This window comes from Leucoraja erinacea, chromosome 2 (genome assembly GCF_028641065.1).
Source record: "Leucoraja erinacea ecotype New England chromosome 2, Leri_hhj_1, whole genome shotgun sequence".
Taxonomy (NCBI): Eukaryota; Metazoa; Chordata; class Chondrichthyes; order Rajiformes; family Rajidae; genus Leucoraja; species Leucoraja erinaceus.
In genome coordinates this window covers 109,521,939-109,543,969 of record NC_073378.1, presented here as the reverse complement: position 1 = coordinate 109,543,969, position 22,031 = coordinate 109,521,939, and the positions used below count along the sequence as shown (strand labels likewise).

Genomic DNA, 22,031 nt, shown 5'->3' with positions numbered 1-22,031 from the left:
CACACAAACTGTTGCCCCGCAACATTGATTACAGTGCGAGTCGGGTCGGGTTAGGTAGGCTCAGGTTGCTAAAATGGGCGTGGAAAATGCCCATGATCCTCTCCATAGCGTACTACACGTCAGTCCATTGCATTTAGCAGGAGTAGCCTATCTTGCTCCGCTATAAGATCTTTGGTGGTGGTGATCGGTGATCGGCGAGCGCCGTTTGCGTGGGTTGGAAGCGGCGGCGGCGGCGGTGGAGGAGGCGGCCGGGCAGCGACGGGAGTGGAGGTGGAGGTGGAGGTGGAGGTGGAGGCCGGGAGGTACGCTCTTTCAGTCCATGCCTCTTGACAGAGTTGTTTGTGCCACGTCGTCCATCACATGCGTGTAAACTAAAGCAGCCCCCGGAACTGCTGTAGTGTAGTGTCTGGTTTTAGTTGCCCCAGAATCAAAAGCTGCTGCAATGTCCGGGTTCGGGGCCGCTGCTGGCGTCGCAGGGAACCAGTGGACTCGGTGTGGTCTCCACCCCAAACTTCACCCATTCCTTCTCTCCAGAGATGCTGCCTGGCCAGCTGAGTTACTCCAGCATGTTTACCTTGCCATTTCACCAGCTGAGTTACTCCAGCATGTTTACCGTGCCATTTCACCAGCTGAGTTACTCCAGCATGTTTACCGTGCCATTTCACCAGCTGAGTTACTCCAGCATGTTTACCTTGCCATTTCACCAGCTGAGTTACTCCAGCATGTTTACCTTGCCATTTCACCAGCTGAGTTACTCCAGCATGTTTACCTTGCCATTTCACCAGCTGAGTTACTCCAGCATGTTTACCTTGCCATTTCACCAGCTGAGTTACTCCAGCATGTTTACCTTGCCATTTCACCAGCTGAGTTACTCCAGCATGTTTACCTTGCCATTTCACCAGCTGAGTTACTCCAGCATGTTTACCTTGCCATTTCACCAGCTGAGTTACTCCAGCATGTTTACCTTGCCATTTCACCAGCTGAGTTACTCCAGCATGTTTACCTTGCCATTTCACCAGCTGAGTTACTCCAGCATGTTTACCGTGCCATTTCACCAGCTGAGTTACTCCAGCATGTTTACCTTGCCATTTCACCAGCTGAGTTACTCCAGCATGTTTACCTTGCCATTTCACCAGCTGAGTTACTCCAGCATGTTTACCTTGCCATTTCACCAGCTGAGTTACTCCAGCATGTTTACCGTGCCATTTCACCAGCTGAGTTACTCCAGCATGTTTACCTTGCCATTTCACCAGCTGAGTTACTCCAGCATGTTTACCGTGCCATTTCACCAGCTGAGTTACTCCAGCATGTTTACCGTGCCATTTCACCAGCTGAGTTACTCCAGCATGTTTACCGTGCCATTTCACCAGCTGAGTTACTCCAGCATGTTTACCTTGCCATTTCACCAGCTGAGTTACTCCAGCATGTTTACCTTGCCATTTCACCAGCTGAGTTACTCCAGCATGTTTACCGTGCCATTTCACCAGCTGAGTTACTCCAGCTTTTTTGTGTCTATCTTCGGTCACATGGTCCTGTCCTAGATGAGTAACTGGATGCCACCAAAAACATCTTGCAACACCCCCTTGCTCGGTCGGTGCCAGTAATAAAACACAACTGCCCCCCCCCCCCCCCCCCAAACTACAACACTTGCCTTCCGATTAAACCAACAGATTCCTAGTTTGAGATCTTGTAGTAGAGAGCGACATAAAGATTGTTGGTCATCCAGAAGAATATGACAGCTCTAAACATGACAGATCAGCAGACTGTTAGGCCTTAAAGATCCCACCCACCCTGGATGTTTACGTTGTGGAAAGCATTAACTCACAATAATGGGTGGACTCGTGGAATTAGTAGATTTACAGGAACATTGACAGAATCCTGATGTCAGATTAAACTAACCTCTGCCTGAACATGATCCATATCCCACCATTCACTTCATATCCATGTGCCTATCGAAAGACTTCTTAAATGCCACTATTATATCGGCCTGCACCACCATCCCTGGCTGTGAGGCCCAGACACCCATACAGACACTGTGTAAATAAAATTTGACCCGCACATCTCTTTTAAATTTTGGCCCTCATCTTAAAGCTACCTGGGAAAAGTTATCAATGCAAAATGCTCTGCAAAGCGGTCACCCAATCTGCATCTCTAGACATTAGACTGGACATAGTGTGAGTTAAATGCTGCTTAACCTCAAAAAATTATTTGAGTTCCAGGACAGAGGGAATGGAAGAAGTGAAATAACAGATTTGCATTTCCTGCAATTGTATGCAGGAAGTGTCAAAGTGATGGGGAGTTGAAGGTGGGGACAGCTGAGTGGACCAGGCAGTTGTGAAATGATTGATTCCTTCAAAATGCCGAAAGAGGAGGAGAAAGTGCTTCTAGTGGTAGATTCTTGAACATGGCAGAAATTGTGAAGCATGATCCATTGAAGGGGGATCTCTACTATTGCTATCCACTGGAGAATGGTTAAGAGCAGAGTTGGAGGGAATTGATCACATGCAATCCAGGGCTCCATCTACTACATAGAGAAGCCATGGTTCAGGAATAAGGAAGACGTTTCAGATGCACCCTGTGTGAATGTTTTAACAAGTGATCACAGGCATGGTGGAACTGGAAGGATGGAACAGAATCCTTCCAGGAAACAGGGTAGGAGGAAATGTAGTTGAGATAGCTTTGGGAGTGCCTGTTGCTGATTTGGAATCCCAAATGAGGAATAATTCTATTGCCTGTGAGTATCATTCCTCAGCTTGAGGGGCACAAAAGAAATGAGGCATCTGGGAATATACATAGACATGACCAACTTGAACCTCACCGAAGGGGTAATTTAAACCTGAACAACAAGGTTGAAATTCACTTGTTTAAAGCAAGGTGTAGTACTAAAGACTATATGGAGATTACTCGTCAGATAATATGATAACAAGCATGAGTACTGACCACTGCAGAGGCATTTTAAAGAAATGGGATAAGAGAGAGACATTAGCATGGCAATGGGAAACCATGAGAGATTTACTGGGAAAATCTAATGTTCATACCTCAGGCTGCACATTGCCCAGATGGAAGATGTTGTTTATGTTGGGCCTACTATGGCAATGGAGGAGACCACAAATAATAAGGAATGGGATTGAGAATTAAAATGCCATGCAACAGGAAACTCACGATCATCCCTGCAGATAAAGTGCAAATTTAAGCTTCATTTCTCCAATCTATCAAACATGTGAGCACCAAATATACAGTGCCCTCCATAATTTTGGGACAAAGACCCATCATTTATTTATTTGCCTCTGTACTCCACAATTTGAGATTTGTACTAGAAAAAATCACATGTGGTTAAAGTGCACACAGTCAGATTTTATTAAAGGCCATTTTTATACATTTTGGTTTCACCATGTAGAATTTACAGCTGTGTTTATACATAGTCCCCCCTCCATTTCAGGGCACCATAATGTTTGGGACGTGGCTTTACATGCGTTTGTAATTGCTCAGGTGTGTTTATTTGCCTCATTAATGCAGGTATAAGAGAGCTCTCAGCATCTCGTCTTTCCTCCAGTCTTTCCATCACCTTTGGAAACTTTTATTGCTGTTTATCTATATGAGGACCAAAGTTCTGCCAATGAAAGTCAAATAAACCATTATGAAAAACAAGGATAAAACTGTTAGAGACATCGCCCAAACCTCAGGCTTACCAAAATCAACTTGTTTGGAACATCATTAACAAGAAAGAGAGCACTGGTAAGCTTACTAATCACAATGGGACTGGCAGGCCAAGGAAAACCTCCACAGCTGATGACAGAAGAATTCTCTCTATAATAAAGAAAAATCCACAAACACCTGTCTGACAGATCAGAAACACCATTCAGCAGTCAGGTGTGGATTTATCAATGACCACTGTCCACAGTAGACTTCATGAACAGAAGTACAGAGGCTACACTGCAAGATGCAAGCCACTGGTGAGCTGCAATAATAGGATGGCCGGGTTACAGTTTGCCAAGAAGTACTTAAAAGAGCAACCACATTCTGGAAAAAGGTCTTATGGACAGATGAGACGAAGATTAACATATCAGAGTGATGGCAAGAGTAAAGTATGGAGGAGAGAAGGAACTGCCCAAGATCCAAAGCATACCACCTCATCTGTGAAACACGGCGGTGGGGGTGTTATGGCCTGGGCATGTATGGCTGCTGAATGTACTGGCCCGCTTATCTACATTGATGATACAACTGCTGATAGTAGTAGCATAATGAATTCTAAAGTGTATAGACACATCCTATCTGCTCAAGTTCAAACAAATGCCTCAAAACTCATTGGCCGGCGGTTCATTCTACAGTGAGACAATGATCCCAAGCATACTGCTAAAGCAACAAAGGAGTTTTTCAAAGCTAAAAAATGGTAAATTCTTGAGTAGCCAAGGCAATCACCCGATCTGAACCGAATTGAGTCTTTTATATGCTGAAGAGAACACTGAAGGGGACTAGCTCCCAAAACAAGCATAAGCTAAAGATGGCTGCAATACAGGCCTGGCAGAGCATCACCAGAGAAGGCACCCAGCAACTGGTGATGTCCATGAATTGCAGACTTCAAGCAGTCATTGCATGCAAAGGATATGCAACAAAATACTAAACATGACTACTTTCATTTACATGACATTGCTGTAAATTCTACATGGTGAAACCAAAATGTATAAAAATGGCCTTTATTAAAATCTGACAATGTGCACTTTAACCACATGTGATTTTTTTTCTATTACAAATCTCAAATTATGGAATACAGAGGCAAATAAATAAATGATAGGTCTTTGGCCCAAACATTATGGAGGGCACTGTAGTAGAGTAACTTGGAAAAAATGCAAATGAATCGCTGCTTTACCTGTCATGATTGTTTGGTTCCCATTATAGTGGGAAGGGAAGAGGTGAATGGACAAGTGTTGCATCTCTTTAGGGTGCCTTGAAAGATGTTTTAATGCGGGGAGTGGTGAGTGGTGATGGAAGAGCAGACAATGGAGTGACAAAGTGAGCAGTCCTTACATAATGCAGAAAGGGAAAATGATATGAATCGTGGTGGGATCACGTTGGACTGGAGGCAGAGACATTTGCTGAGGCTCGAAGGGCCGAATGGCCTACTCCTGCACCTAATTTCTATGTTTCTATGTTTCTATGAATGAAATGTGGCCAAGGAAGTGGATATTATTCAGAAACATATCAAAGGTAGGTAAGGAAACAGAAACTATTCAGGGTTAACAGTGTGAAAGAGACTGTTGAAACTTGTGAAACTTTCCTGAAATACCGAACACTCTTTATTTTGAGGAGTTCTTGAAAGCAAGGATATCGGCTCTCAATTACAATTTCCAGTCTTGAACAAGCCCATTCTATCTGGCCCAGATTTGGAAATATGAAAGCCTTTTTTTTCTGTTCTCATTACAAATGCTGTACCCTTACCACCAGATCTGTGCTGCATCTTGACCTTTTGTGTTCTAGTTGATCTTGACAGCCTAAAACATCTTGCCATCATTATTTATCTACTTTATCATATGACTATACTTTATCCCAATTTGAGCCAGCCTATTTTCATCATTGCCTTTGTCACTTCCAGCCTGTCCAGTCCTTTACTCCATGAACATCAGACTAGTTTCTTCAAAACATTGCTAGTGTCTCCTGCTATGTTGTCATTCTTGTTTTTCTTGACTTATGGTTCTTGACTCCAGATTCTTCACGTTTTCCCATTATTTGTAAAATCCTTTATTGCCTTCCTTTTTCTTTTTTGTAATTGTCTTATATCCTAAATCTTCTCTCATGTTTTCAATTCGCTGGCATGTGACTTTCTGTGCATCACCCTTGCTTTTCCCAATGATGGATGTGCATTCAATGTTCTCTAGTCTGTTCAGTGGAGTTCTATTTACCCCTTTCTTTTTTTATAACACGTTCCTCTTTCACCCAGCTTTTAATTACCTCCCCAATGAGAGGTTTAAATTTATTCCAGTTTTCTTTATTTGCATCCTTGTGAATGATATTTGAAGTGAGTGTTATGAGTGAAGTTGCTAATTCCTAATTTCTAGTCACTAATAATAGTCAACAACAAAATGAATGAATTACATTGTTTTACTGATTAGTTATTGCGCATTGATATTATGATTACCATCAGAAAGTTAATGATTGAGGATACAGAACATCTATAAGTATACATACTCATAGATATATCCACTAATTCAAGCAAGCAGAGAGTATTCCATCATGTTCCAGATCTACCTTGCAAATGGTGAAAAAAAATGTGCGTAAAAGGAGTTGAGTCAGTTGCGGCTGGATTTCCAATCTCTGGCTTTCTCTTGTTGTCACGGTATTTATATTGTGGTCCAATTGAGTTTCTGGTTAAAGATGATCCCAGAATGTTGATAGAGGGCAATACAACAGTTATACTATTGCTTATTAGATCTCTTGTTATAGATGTAACCGATTTGCACTTTTGTGGGATGAACATTACTTGCTGCTTATTAGCTCGTGTTCAAATGTTATCCAGGTCTTGCTGAATATAGGCATGAGCTGCTTCATTTGCTGAAGAGTTTTATATGGAATTGGACATTTAACATTAATCAGCGAATGTCACAAATGCTGATCTTATAAAAGAAAAGGGTCATTGATAAAGCAGATGAAGATGGTTGAGCATAAGATGCTGTTCTGGGGAAATCGTGCAGTCATAGAAACATAGAAAATAGGTGTAGGAGGAGGCCATTTGGCCCTTCGAGCCAGCACCGGCATTCATTGTGATCATGGCTGATCATCCACAATCAGTAACCCGTGCCTGCCTTCTCCCCATATCCTGTGATTCCGCTACCCCTAGAGCTCTATCTAACTCTCTTTTAAATTCATCCAGTGAATTGGCCGCTATTACCTTCTGTGGCAGAGAATTCCATAAATTCACAACTCTCTGAGTGAAAAGGTTTTTTCTCATCTCTGTTTTAAATGGCCTCCCCTTTATTCTTAGACTGTGGCCCCTGGTTCTGGACTCCCCCAACGTGAAAAATATTTCCTGCATCTAGCTTGTCCAGTCCTTTTATAATTTTACACATTTCTATAAGATCCCCTCTCATGCTTCTAAATTCCAGTGAATACAAGCCCATCTTTCCAATCTTTCCTTATATGACAGTCCGGCCATCACGGGGATTAACCTTGTGAATTTACGCTTGTTCTAGAGCTGAGATGATAGGTATCAGTAATGACAGCCATCTTCTTTTATACAACATATTTTGATATCCATGCAGTGAGAGGGCATAAGTTGCGAGGAAGGAATTTTGAAAGGGATCTGGAGTAAAAAATGTTTTAACATAGAGAATGATTGATATCTGGAATGCACTATCAGAAGAGTCAGATACATGACTACATTAAGTCAAGTTGTGTTTATTTTCATATGCACAAGTCTGGTGAGATACAGATACAATGAAAATCTTGCTTGCAGCAGCATCACAGGCACAAAGACAAAATACAAAAACATTAATTATATATAAATTCCACAAGACAGTGAAAAGAAAAAATACTGTGCGAAAAACATCTGTACTGTTCTATGTTCTACAGGTTCGAGTGTAAAAATACACAATTAGCGAACAAGTCCATGGTAGTGCCAGAGGAAGTCCGTAGTGCTCCTTTACTAAGGTAGGATTGGTTTTAGAACCTGATGGTTGTAGGAAGGTATCTGTTATGAACTTGATGGTACGGGACGTCTGTTTTTTGTAACACCTGCCCAATGGTAGCAGCGAGAAGAGGTCATGACCTCTTGGTCATCTTTGATGATAGATGACTCCTAGAGTATCTCAAATAGATACTTTTATGATGGGGAAGGTCTTGCCTGTGATGGACTTTGTGATGCCTGTGAGGCATTTGAAGAGATAGGTCATGGAAGGAATGTGGACAAATGTGTTTAGTGTAGTTGTGGAAAATAGTTATTATTGTTGTGGTGGGCCTAAGAGCTCGTTCCTGTGTTGCATGACTATGACGATTGAAAGTCCGCAATTAAATTAAAAAATATATATATTGACACCATGCATGATATTCAGCAATACTTTGTTACATCCTGGCTTCTATCTGATTCAAGCAACTGAAAGTAGAGTGCAAGCAGGGGATTCCCCTCTGATAAGATGGAAACTTTATGTGGGAGAAAACGCAGACCACAACCTACTCCCCATGCATGCAATTCTACAGGATTTGTTTAAATGCAGGGTGCAAATGTCCGACCAGCGTTATACTGCGTTGGTGTGTTGACGAGTTGAATCACAGAGAATTAATATGAGTTTACACCCACGATTCTTTGTCTGGAAAGTTAACGATCTTGGTTGGGCTGGTTTGTGAACATTTCAAATGATAGCTGATCTCAAATTTCTTCGGTAATTGCATCTAAATATGTGCATAATTGGACATTAATACTTGTTATAAAATTCCAAGCAGTTTCAGGGCACGTGTGCTTGCACACAGTTATGTCTTGCTCACATTTCCCCTTTCTTTGATATCTGTTTGTTAATCCTTACATATACAGGTGCACAACCTTTTATCCGAAAGCCTTGGGACCAGACACTTGTCGGATTTCGGACATTTTCGGATTTCAGAATGGAAGATTTTTAGCGTAGATTAGGTAGGTAGCGCGGGCGGCTTGAAAAGTCTGGAGCAGCTGCCTCCTCCCCGGAGCCGGGAAAATCATTGCATAAATGTTAGTCAGTTAGTTTGGAGGGATTTTATGTGGTGGTGGTGGTGTAGGGGTGAAGGGGGAAACTTTAATTCTTAGTCCCCCACCTACCTGGTCGGCGACTCCCAACCTCGCGGAGCTGGGGGCTCCGTCCGGCCGCGGGCGGCGCCGGTTGTAGCTCCGACCCCGGCAACTCTACCCCTGGCTGCGAGGCGCTCCAAATCCAGCGCGGCCCGCGGCCGGACGTCCCAGCTCCGAGAATGTCGGGAGTCGGCGGCATCGCAGCGCTGGGATACCAGCGGGGAGCGGGCAATGCCTTACCGGGTCGCCGTGCGGCAAGCTCCGGAGCGCTGTGGCCGCCTTCTTCCAACATTCGCGGAGCGTCGCTGGATTTGGAGCCGCGGAGCTGGGGGCTCCGTCCGGCCGCGGGCGGCGCCGGTTGGAGCTCCGACCCTGGCAACTCTACCCCTGGCTGCGCGGCTCCAAATCCAGCGACGCTCCGCGATGTGTGTCGGCGGCCACAGCGCTCCGGAGCTTGCCGCACGGCGACCCGGTAAGGCATTGACCGCTCCCCGCCTCTCCGACCAGGTAGGGGACTAAGAATTAAAGTTTACCCCTTCACCCCCCTTCACATAAAAGCCCTCCAAACTAACTGACTAACATTTAAGCAATGATTTACAGATGTTTAAGCGTCTCCCGGTCTCCAGGGAGGAGGCAGCCGCTACAGTAGTACAGACCTGGGTTGACCGTGGGTCGTTTCGGGTCAGGTTTGGCGCCAAACGCGAGCTTTGGTGCGCAGACGACATCTGGAAAAAATGGCCGGTTTTCGGAGCTTTTCGGTTTCTGGAACACCGGATAAAAGGTTGTGCACCTGTAATACTAAGTATGATATTAACCTTGGTATAATAGCCCCATCGTTAAGTATTTGGGTCTGCACGGGATTTTCATGAATTTAGATGGTCCGAAAGTGGGTATAAAATTAAATACAAAATTTAGAGCAGGAAGGAACAAAATCACTTTTCTATTGATTTGTAATAATTTTTTTAACATTTACTCTTCCAGATCTGCTTTAAATTTTAGTTATTTTTTAATGCTGAACAGAGGGATCTGGGAATAACTGTGCACAGTTCCCTGAAAGTGGAATCTCATGTAGATAGAGTGGTAAAGAAAGCTTTTGGTGTGCTGGCCTTTATAAATCAGAGCATTGAGTATAGAAGTTGGGATGTAATGTTAAAATTGTACAAGGCATTGGTGAGGCCAATTCTGGAGTATGGTGTACAATTTTGGTCGCCTAATTATAGGAAGGATGTCAACAAAATAGAGAGGGTACAGAGGAGATTTACTAGAATGTTGCCTGGGTTTCAGCAACTAAGTTACAGAGAAAGGTTGAACAAGTTAGGGCTTTATTCTTTGGAGCACAGAAGGTTAAGGGGGGACTTGATAGAGGTCTTTAAAATGATGAGAGGGATAGACAGAGTTGACGTGGATAAGCTTTTCCCACTGAGAGTAGGGAAGATTCAAACAAGGGGACATGACTTGCGAATTAAGGGACAGAAGTTTAGGGGTAACATGAGGGGGAACTTCTTTACTCAGAGAGTGGTGGCTGTGTGGAATGAGCTTCTAGTGAAGGTGGTGGAGGCAGGTTCGTTTTTATCATTTAAAAATAAATTGGATAGTTATATGGACGGGAAAGGAATGGAGGGTTATGGTCTGAGCGCAGGTAGATGAGACTAGGAGAGAATACGTGTTTGGCACGGACTAGAACGGTCGAGATGGCCTGTTTCCGTGCTGTAATTGTTATATGGTTATTATATGGTAATGCGACTTTCTTATGACTTCATTATGAATCACAAAATATTTCTTGTTGTCGATCCTTAATTTTGCATCATCAGTATTGGTTAGATTCTCCTAAAAAATAATCTTGATGCATAGAACGAACATATAGCTTACCTTGGGCTCTAGATTAACTGATACTGTATGTTGATGGTGAATTTAAGGCACAACAGGTGCACAAACAGTCCTAATTTCAGATATTACAGCAAAGCTTTGGAAGTAACAAACCACCTGATTTAAAATAATAGATTACTGGAAATGATAAAATTAAACAAACACTGCTCCAAGACCTTCTAAAAAAAATCATTCCATAAGTTTAAAGTTATGATATGCAACTTTAAAAAAAAAATTGGATTATTTTCAGAGCTAGGTAAGACTATATCCAAACCAGCAACTGTCTGTGTAAATATGTTTCTAGGTCAATGCAAATAATTAAAAACCCATTGCATTGCCTATGTGTAGTTCAGTTCATGGAGTGTGGTTTACCACATTTACCATGGTACCACCTCTGCTTTGGCAGAATAACTATACGCCGATCACCTTGATTGAACAAATTTACTGAATTTACTTTTTGACGTACACAAATAGAATTTACAATTCTTTTATCACAAATAAATTTAATAGAAAAAATACCTCAAGCTGATGTTATCAACAGTTGAGTATGTTTTAATGCAACAATAATGTTTAGTTGTTTAACATTATTGCGTGCATATTAATTTTCAATTTAACATTACTTTTTTCATTTCTTTTTCATACCTAATTGATCCTAATTGTACAAAATGGATGGTAGGTCAGAAGATTGGATGGAATAACTAATTATTAAGGAAAATTAATATGGAAACTTTTGAATCATAGAGTCATACAGTGTGGAAACAGGCCCTTCGGTCCAAACTGCCCACACCGACCAGCATATACCATCTACACTAGTCCCACTTCGCCTGTGTTTGGCCCATAAATCTGTCCTATCCAGGTACCTGACTAATTGCTTCTTAAACGTTTCGATAGTCTCTGACTCAACTATCTCCTCAGGCAGCTTGTTCTATACACCCACCACTCTTGGTGTGAATAAATTACCCCTCAGATTCCTATTAAATTGTTCCCCCTTCGCTTTCAACCTATGCCCTCTGGTTCTTGAGTCCCCTACTCTGGGCAAGAGACCGTGCATCTACTCAATCTCTTCCATTATATACACATAGATGTGTTGATCACCCCTCATCCTCCTGTGTTCCAGGGAGTAGAGTCCCAGCCTGCTCAACCCCTCCTTATTGCTCAGACCCTTGAGTCCTGGCAACATCCTTGTAAATCTTCTCTGCACCCTTTCCAACTTAACAACTCCTTTCCTATAACATGGTGCCTAGAACTGAACATAATGCTCTATGTCTTACATAACTGCAACATGAACTCCCTATACTCAGTACTCTGACTGCTGAAGGCCAATATGCCAAAACCTTTTTTGACCACCCCATCTACCTGTGACACCCCCTTCAAGCAACTATGTACCTGGACTCCTGCGTTTAAGAACGAACTGCAGATGCTGGTAAATCGAAGGTAGACACAAAATGTCACTCAGCAGGTGAGGCAGCATCTATGGAGAGAAGGAATTGGCGACGTTTCGGGTTGAGAAGGGTCTCGACCCAAAACATCGCCAATTCCTTCTCTCCATAGATGCTGCCTCACCCACTGAGTTACTCCAGCATTTTGTGTCTACCTGCACTCCTAGATCCCGCTGCTCTACAATTCTTCCCAGAACCCGACCATTCACTGTGTTGGACCTGCCCATGTTGGACTTTCCAAAATGCAACACCTCATATTTCTCTGTATTAAATTCCATCAACCATTCCTCAGCCCACCTGGCCAAAATGCTGCTGCAATGTTTGACAACCATCTTCACTATCTGCAATACCACTCACTTTTGTATCATCTGCAAACTTGCTAATCTTGCCACGTACATTCTCATCCAAAACTGATTTAGATGACAAACAGCAATGGGCCCAGCACCGAACCCTGAGGCACAATACTAGTCACAGGCCTCCAATCCAAGATGCAACCTTCCACCATCACCCTCTGCTTCCTTCCATGAAGTCAAATTTCTATCCATTCAGCTATCTCACCTTGGATCCCATGCGATCTAACCTTCCAGAGAAGCCTACCATGTGGAACCTTGTTGTATTTGAGCATGAGTAAAGCTAGCCAAAAATGTAGAAACATGTGAACTGAGAGTTTCCAATGAGATTTAACAAGAAGTTATGTGAATGTTGGTCTTCCTCAGGAAATGTGTCAGGAATTAATAATACTAAATAAAGAAATGGCAGGTGGATTCAACAGGTATTTGCATCAGTTTTTACTGTAGGATTCAAGTAACATCCAAGAAATAGGAATTCACAAATACTAGGGAACAGGTGCTGAGCAAATTGTTGGAACTGCTTGCTGACTAGTCTATGGGTCCTGATGAACTTCATACGAGCATTTTTTTTAAAGTGGGTCGTGAAATAGTTAATATATACTCTAATTTTGTAATTCCCCAATGTGATGGAAGCACATTTTTGGATATTTTTAAGGCAAATATAAGGCTAGATAAGCAAGGGGAGAAAAGTTATAGGGTGTGGGGGCGACTAGGAAGAATGTGGGGTTAAGGTTACAATCAAATCAGTCACGATCTTATTGACTGGTTGAGCGATGTGAGCAGTGGAATGGCCTACTCCTGCTTCTAATTTACTACTTTGTATGTTGAATGAGATCTGTATGTTATCTAAATGAATTATCAAAGACATACTTTGACCTATATTTGAGGTGATTTTAGCATTTTACCTCAACAATGAATTACATTTCCTGCAAGAATTTAAGAATGTTTAAAAATCCAGTATCTTGGAAATCTAGTGATATTTTGTCAAATAAGTCTTTTGCACTATTTGAAAAAAATCATAATTTGACTCCAATTTACTGACTAGACTTATTAAGATGAAAAGTAGAGTTTGTAAAACACTCTGCCCATGTCATGTTTACCCTTGAACCCATGTTTTAAATCTTGAATTAAGGTCCTGATGTATCTTCATCAAAAGACCCAAATTACTGTTTGAAAACAGCATGGCAGAACGTCCTGCAAAATTGAGATATCGACGGTTAGAACCAACTATCCTGAAATTTATTAAAGTTGCAATCCCAACGGACTTGGAGCGGTTACAGAAACACCTGATAAATATTGAGAAGGTTTGTGGAATTATGGAAATGTTTTTGTGCTATATATATTTTCAGTTTGTGGTATGTATTTATATTGGACTATTAATAACATCAAAAACACACTGAATAACTACAACACTTGTTGTGAGATGTGCAAAACATAAGAAATTAGTTTACATGATACAATCTGCTGGAGGGTCAAGCAGCATTTGGGGGTGTGGGGGGTGTGGGGGAGAAGGAATCGTTGATGTTTCAGGTCAAAACCCTGCATCAGGACTGAGAAGGGAGAGAGCTAGTATAAAGAGAAACGGGGGATAGGGGGTGACAATGGAAATTATTAGGGTGTGGAAAATGGCTGGTGGAACCTGAACCATATGGAGGAGGGAGGGGAGCCTGTTGGTGAACTGTATTTTTAATAGATTGGTAGAAACAGAAGAGGGTGGCAACTGTAAAGAGTGCCGGTGAGGCCGGAGAGATGGGTATGGGAGAGGAGATAAAAGTGGGGAGACTGGAGGCAGATCTGAAGGGAGGGAGAGAGGGGAACACTAAAGGCTTACATAAAATGTTCAGGCAACTGGATTGTTGGCTACCCGGGCATAATATGAGGCATTGGGTGTTCAGTTTGTGATGGGCCTCATTCTGGCAATGGAGAAAATAGAGGATAGACCAGTTGATGTATTTCGAAAAGGGGAATTGAATTGCCACACAAATATGAGCTTGGAATGATCATTGCAGACAGAGCATGGGTTCTGCAAATCAGTCTGTGCATGGTCTAGCCAAGTATAAAGAGAAAAGGGGCACTGGTATTTCTCATTACGGAAGCTACATTGGGACCACCGAATGCAGTAATTGAGGCTCGAGGAGAAGCCTGTGAATCTTTGCCTCACCAGGAAATACTGTTTAGGTCCCTGAATAGCGCTGAAGGGACAAGAGGCGTAAGAGCACCAGTTGTACCTCCTGCGGTTGCAGAGGAAAGTGCAAGGGGTGAGAGAGATGTGGGTGTGGAGGGAAGAGCAGTCCAAGGAGTCACAAAGGAAGTGGTCCCTGTGGAAGGTGGAACTGCTTGGGAGGGGAAAATATGGTCGGTGGTGGGTTCTTCTTGCAGCTGATGGAAACGATGAAGGATAATGCTCTGAATGCAAAGGCTAATAGGATGAAAAATTATAACTAGGGCAACATTATTTCTGTTCTGTCAAGAAGGAGGTGTGAGATGAGAGCAAAAGTCCGGGAGAGATGAAATGACGAGTGGGCTCCAATAAACTGCAAGAGAATGGAAACCTGAAAAAGGAAATTTCCTGAAAAAGGACATTTTAGAGGTTCTGAAGTAGAAGGTTTCATTTTGAGAGATAAATTGTGGAGATGTAGAAACAGGAAGAAAAGGATGGCATCCTAAAAGAGAGTAGGAGAGAAGAGTGCAGTTAAGGCAGCTGTGGGAAACCATGGAGTTATGGTAAATGGCAGTGGGTACACATTGACATGGCTTTTCTTCTATTGTAGTATCCTACCATTTGACACCTAAGCCACCATCTTCAAAGCACATCAAGAGCAAGATGAAAATATTGCTCATTTGCTTCAACCCCAACACCATCCAGTGCTCTATGTACCACCGTAAGCATTCATTTGCTCCAAGACTGATACACCATGTCTGCACTGCATACCATCTACAAAATGTATTGCCATGACATGCCTAGGCTGCACTAATAGTACTTCCCACACCACACCTTCTACCAGCAAGCAGGCAGGAAGTACACGAGAACATCTCCACTGCAAGTTACCCTCCAAGTCACGTGCCCTTTTAAATTGGAAATATATTACCATTCTTTCATGCTCATTAGGTCTCAATCTTTGTCCTCTTGACCAGCAGCATATGGGAATATTTTTACCAGAAGGACTGCAGCAGTTCAAGAGCGTGGTATCTCGCCTCCTCATCAGGGACAATTAAAATTATGTAATAAATGTTACAAACAAGCGTTGCAAACAATGTTTACGTCCTTAAAATCAATTAAATAATTAAAAAAGACTACTTGGCTTGCATCTCTTGATTGAAAAAAATATATACATTTCCCTTCGATTAAAGTGTTGAAGATCAAAGACTATGAGATGGGTAGATACAAAATAAATATTTCCATTGATAGGAAGTTGCAGCAATGCATCTCGCCTGGCCAAGCTCAATGCTTTCTATGCTCGTTTCATGGGCCCCCAGAGCCTCTGACGACTGTCATCTCAATCATTGAAGTCAATGTCAGAAGATCCTTCACTGCGTTGACCACCTCAGAAAGCCTCCATCCTCCATGGTGTACAAGGCCGTGGTCTTAAAACTTTCTCGGACCAACTGGCTAGAGTTCAACTTCTCAGTGGTGTCGTCCGAGGTCCCCACCTACTTTAAAAGAATATCCATCAATAACTACTGACCATAGGGATTGACGCCCATGGGGCTGAAGTGCTTCTGACAGGTTGATTATGACACATATCAACACCTGCCTGGGTAAGGAGCTCTACAATTTGCTTACTGTCACAACCGATCAACAGTGGATGCAATCTCACTGCCTCTTCACTATGCATTGGACTACTAGGACAATAAGAACATGTATACAGGCTGTTGTTCATCTCAGTTCTTAACACCATCATTCCCTCTGAATATATACATCAAATTCGGGGACTGGGTCTCTGCTGGTCTCCATGCAATTGGATCCTCGATCTCCTCATAAGTAGACCACAATCAGTAAGGATTGGCAACCACACTTCCTAATCAATGACCATCAACACAGGACCACCTCAAGGTTGGGTGTTCAGTCCCTTGCTCTACTCTCTATGCCCATACCTATGTACCCAAACACGCCTCCTATGCCATCTTTACATTTATGGACAAATAAAGGGTAACGATGAGTCGGAGTACAGGAAGGAGGTTGATAATCTTCTTGAGGCCAGAACAATGACCTTGCTCTCAACGTTAGTAAGACCAAGGAGCTGATTGCTGTCTTTAGGAAGGGAAAGTCGAGGATCCATGAACCTACCTTCATTGATGGGATCTTGGTGGGGAGATTCAATGGCTTCAAGTTCCTGGGCATGCATATCTCTGAAGATCAATCTTTAGCCAAGCACATTGATGCAATCTAAAATAAAGTTAATCAACGCCTCTATTTCTATAGATGATTGAGGAGATTAGATATGTCACGAATACTCTATAGAACTTCTACATGTGTATGGTAGAGAGCAAGCTGACTGGTTGCATCATGGCCTGGTTTTGCAATTCAAATGCACAGGAATGAAAGAGGCTGCAGTAAGTGGTGGACATACTGTAGGTCAGTCTATAATGGATGCTGACATCCCCACCATCCAAGCTATCTACAGCATATCACCCCCCCCCCCCCAACGTTGTTATAAACTTCCAGTTGGAAAAATACCTATCTACCGCTGACCTTTACTTGTTATTTATCAAACCAATTTGGATTTATTTTGCCTCGCGCCTCTTGTACCTTAACCAAATGTAATGAGTTTGTACAGAATGACACTATGCTGAAAAAATGCCACATACAATGTTAAAATTCAAATTTTTGTTGTGCAGAGCAGGCAATCTTACAGAGGATGCATTTCTTGTTTTCAATTTCACTTTCATATTTCCTTTGAAAAATGTTCATCACGGTAGAAAGTCGTACTTCAAAGCTGTAGAATATTCATAAATTGATACCTTTAAATTATTAGATTTATTATAGATGAATTATTTTCTGAATGGTAATGGCATGAATTTTGCTGTTTTTTTTGCCGGCAGTCACACATAAAATACAAAGAAGGCTTAGGAAGTTCAGCATGACCCCAACAACCCTCACCAACTTTTACACTGTCGAAAGCATTTTCTTGGGATGCATCGCAACCTGGTTTTGGAACAGCTCCAACCAAAACTGAACAAAATTGCAGAGTTGTGGACATAGCTCAGACTATCATGCAAACAAACTTCCCTTCCCTTGACTCCATCTACATTTCATGCTACCTCAGCCATGCCATCAGCATAATCAAGGGCTTGTCTCGCCTCGGTCACTCCCTCTTCTCCCCTCTCTTATTCGGCAAGATGTACAGAAGTCTGAAAACATATACCTCCAGATTCAGAGATGGTTTCTTCCCAGCTATAATCAGGCAACTGAACGATCCTCTCATCTGCTAGAGTGTTGTCCTGACCTCCCATCTACCTCATTGGAGACCTGAGCTATCTTTAATCTGACTTTATTGGACTTCCTTGCACTAAATGTTGTACCCTTCAATCTTTATCTACTATGGATAGCTTGATTGTATTCATGTATAGTCTTTTATTTGACTGGATATCACGCAAACAAATGTTTTTCACTGCACTTCGGTATGCATGACAATAATAAATTAAACTAATCTGAAATCACTGGTGCTTATTAATGTTTTGGGATTCCTGCGTGAGTGTAGAATCCCAATTCCGTTGACTAAGTTCGGCCAATAATTTCCTGATGGCACTCCACTACTGGACTCTGCCAAAACCATTCAGTTGACATTTTAATTATTGGAGTGGTGAGAATAGACTGGGAAAAACCCAGGCCAGTGAGTTTGATGATGGAGGCCTTGTAAAATATGCACCCAAAAAACTGGTGCACGAGCTGGTTATCAAAGTTCCAAATATAGAACAATCGTCAATTAGTTTCCATAACCTCTAAGAAGTAGATAGATTTTTTTTTTGTAGAACCTATCCTGCCTAAGTCAATGTTTGGGTTTCAGTTACTCATATCTTCACTGTCTGAAACTTGTACTTGAAAGAGTGTGAATTAATAAATCAATTATACAGATAGTTTGAAGTAAGTTGCATCTAATCTGGATCTAAAAATGGAAATTCAATATATGGGTGTAAATTTAACTTTTTGTTTATTTAACTGCAACTGTTAAAGATTGCCAAACACAATTTAACAAAGTAATTCAGTCAGTGTAGAGTCCCTGCGTAGCTGTGGTCCACTCTTTGTGTATGAATTAATTTTTCAATTTTGCTGTTTTGATTCTTTTTGGAATATTAAAATCGTAATTGTTTTTATATATTGAAATGTAGTTTAGATTACGATTTACGACAAATGGTATTGCAGTTGTAATATAGCAACATACATACAAACTTCCCGCAGACAAAATTAGTTAATATGTCAGCTAATATCACCACAAAAGGTCAGCAGCAGATTCTATCTCTCTGGCTCCATCTGGATCTTCTTCTTCTTACGTTTGAGGTAGCAGAAGTTATATAACACCGTCCAGGCGCTGTAGCCAGTTAGGCCTTCCGCATTCAGCTGCAGCAGGGTGATGCCAACCGGTTCGACATCCGTAGGTGCCCGCCCTAAAAAGGGCGCATGCTCCGGGTTGGCGCCAAGCCGCGGCGACTGATGTTGCATTAGGGCTGCAAGCTGCGGCGACTGAGGTTGCATTATCTCTGCTGCTGTCTCTGTTTGTTGTCGTTCGCCTGACTAAGGTCAGTTGACAGGGCTCACCATGGGGAGGTCGACAACATGAGCCCCACCATCTGGATACAGGAAAGCACGTCAGATTGCTGACATGTGAAGAAGAAGAAGCTCGGCATTCAACACTATCAGCCCCTCCAAACTCATCATCCCTCCCTGATATAATGATTATGAAATATATTCTGATACTCTGTGTAGCATTTGAAAAAAATACAGATTGGACACTTTCAGAACATGATAAATATAAATGAGTGAATTGTAGAATCTTGAATATTGCAATTCTTAACAGTGTCAGTGTTATTGAGTTATATTTCTTTTCTTCAGAATAGCGCCCTGATGTATCTCTTCATTTTGCATTATAGTATCAGCGATTCAGTCAATGGGACAAGGTGCACCAGGAGCACATTAACGCAAGCCGTACTGTTCAGGTAAATACTGTTTGTATACTTTATTGCTAGGTTATAATGTACCATATGTTGCACACAATGACTGTTTTAGCAAATAATTTTCTCTTTTTTATGTTTGCTCCCATGTGTTTCCAATGAATCTTTATTTGGTATGGTACTTTATTTGTCACATGTACCGAGGTACAGTGAAATTTATTTTTGTGTACAGCTCAGTACAAGTAGCACTATACATAAGAGATAAATGTTGGATAAGCATCTCAGATACAATACAAGTGTATAACAGTAGTATACTGAGACAGTATACAGTGTCGCCAGTTTGGCACCATTTCCCAGTTGTTGTAAGTGCAGGTTTCTTGACCTGACTATGAAGGCCCGTTGTCCTGGTGGTGTTGCAGGGTCGGCCTGGCCAAGCATAGCCGTGGTGTCCTCCGCTGCTGCTCCACCTCCGTATGCCATGTCCAGTTCATGCGCCTGCCTTCTAGTCCCAGGCTGTTGCAGGACCTCCAGCAGCCTACTCCACCATCGAGGCACTGCAGTTTTTCCTGCAGGTCTGCTTGCCGGCCCTCCATCCGACTTCTTCCTCTCTGGATGGGCGAGCCGGGCCTTCCAGGTGGGTACCCAGTTTGCGGGTCCTCGATCCACGGTGGGCGAGTCGACCCCACTGGGTGGGCCCTTCCTCCATGGTGGGCGAGTCCCCGGCCTGCGACGAGTGAGCCGTGTGTTCTGGGTGGGTACCGGTCTGTGACATGGGCTCCCATCTCCGTGGTGGGCGAGTCGGGCTGGTCCTCTGTCCACGGCGGCGAGAATCCAGTCTCCAGTATGCGAGCCGGACTTTCCATTCGAGTCCTCGTTCCTCGGTCCGCAGTGGACGAGTTGGACCTTCCAGACAGGTCCTTGGTCTACTAACCTCGGCGGACAGTCCGGGGCTGCTGGTGGGTCTGGCCGCGGCTTGACGGGATACCCCTGCCACGCATGACATACCGGGATACCCCTGCTGCGCACGGTTTGCCGGGATACTCCTGACTTAATGAAAAGTGTTATGAAATACCAGTGGTATGAACATTGGATTCTCTAACTTAAGTAACTTCTACTAATACTCCTCTCCCCTTGCCCCCTTCCTCTACCTTAGTCGTTTACACAGTTCACCATATTGTAACCCTCTTGAGAACACATCTTCCCTAGCCAACAATTGGCCAACCAGGGCCTGCCTGAGATTTTTTGCCAGCCCTGATTTGTCCTGGTCTTTTATCGCTTCTCTCCCCGCACCCCATACTTTGAACCTGAAGAAGTGTCACGACCTGAAGCATTACCTATCCTTTTACTGCAGAAATGCTGTGTGGCCCACTGAGTTACTTACTCCAGCAGTGTCTATGAAATTGAGATGTTTCATCTTGTTTAAAGTTCCTTTATAACATACTTGATGAAGTTGAAAATGGTTCACTTCATCATTCCAACATTCTTAGAAATTTTAAAGTAAATTATTTAAGTATGATTAAGCATATTTATTGGAGCACAGTTATTTAATTAGAAAGTTGTATACTGAATTCTATATTCATTTTAATCTGCCATTTGGGAATCCTATTTTGGAATGTGAGCTCAGTTAGCTGAGCATATTTATTTTCAAGGCAGTTCTGGCATAATAATATTATATGATTGAAGATAAACTAATTCTGGTTGGAATAAATAAATAAAACTATCACCTTGATACTTAATCGATTTTTACCCAAGCCCTCCATTTTCCCTTTTATTTAAAAGCTAAAAGTGTTAAAAAAAATCTTGAAGTCATTAAGTGCCATAGTTTAACACGTTTCAAATGCCTCTTGCATGTTTCACATTTAGCTGTTAAATATGACTTCTCAGACAGAAAAAGGCCATGTCATCTCCTGTGCCTGCTACGTCTTTCAATAAACCAGGATTGAACCTTTATATTCAGGCCCACATGAAGCTTTTCAAAAAGGGGGGTGGCATGACAGGATTACAAAAATGTTATGTGAAATAATGTACAGGCAGCGCACATTACGTGCGCGAAGCACTTTGTGGCTGGGGTCCAGGACCCACTTAAGGGCCCTGGAAGCTCTGGGGTTTTAGATGCTCTCTGGTGCATTCTGAGCCTTATTTTGGAGCATTTGTGCACCAAATGTATGACCAACATTTCAGAAATAATTTTGGTTGAGAAGAGTAATGAGTGGGTGGAATGGGATAATTGGGGTCATTGCTGTATACATTTTTTTAAATCAAGAATGTAAGTTGTCCTTGTTTTAATAATCAAGTTGTACTGTTGCAAAATGTTATAAGAGGATGCAAAAACTGCAAGTAAAATACTGTAAGTTTTTGCAGTAAAGAAACCCTTTTTTTACAAAATGGTTTGTGTGTTGATTTGATTGATTGTTACTGTTAGACTGTGTTAGTGTGTGCAGTGCTCCTTTAATGGTCCTCCTGACCTAACAACTTTAAATCACATCAATTTCCACATGGAATAGTGATGTGAATACAACA

At 42.3% G+C, this 22,031-nt stretch overlaps 1 protein-coding gene across 3 annotated transcripts in view; it reads left to right on the top strand.

Moving 5' to 3' along the window:
* Nucleotides 1-283: 283 nt before the first annotated feature.
* stx17 (syntaxin 17) overlaps nt 284-22,031 on the top strand; it is a 49,966-nt gene continuing 28,218 nt past the window's right edge. For 2 of the 3 annotated variants that reach the window (XM_055663228.1, XM_055663244.1), the window contains exons 1-4: nt 284-302; nt 7,564-7,641; nt 13,534-13,705; nt 19,491-19,556. In XM_055663228.1, the coding sequence (XP_055519203.1) occupies nt 13,583-13,705; nt 19,491-19,556 (189 nt within the window). In that variant the 5' untranslated portion in view covers nt 284-302; nt 7,564-7,641; nt 13,534-13,582. Of the gene's footprint in view, nt 303-7,563; nt 7,642-8,518; nt 8,615-13,533; nt 13,706-19,490; nt 19,557-22,031 lie in introns of those variants that run through there. The other variant, XM_055663235.1, reaches the window with a different exon arrangement.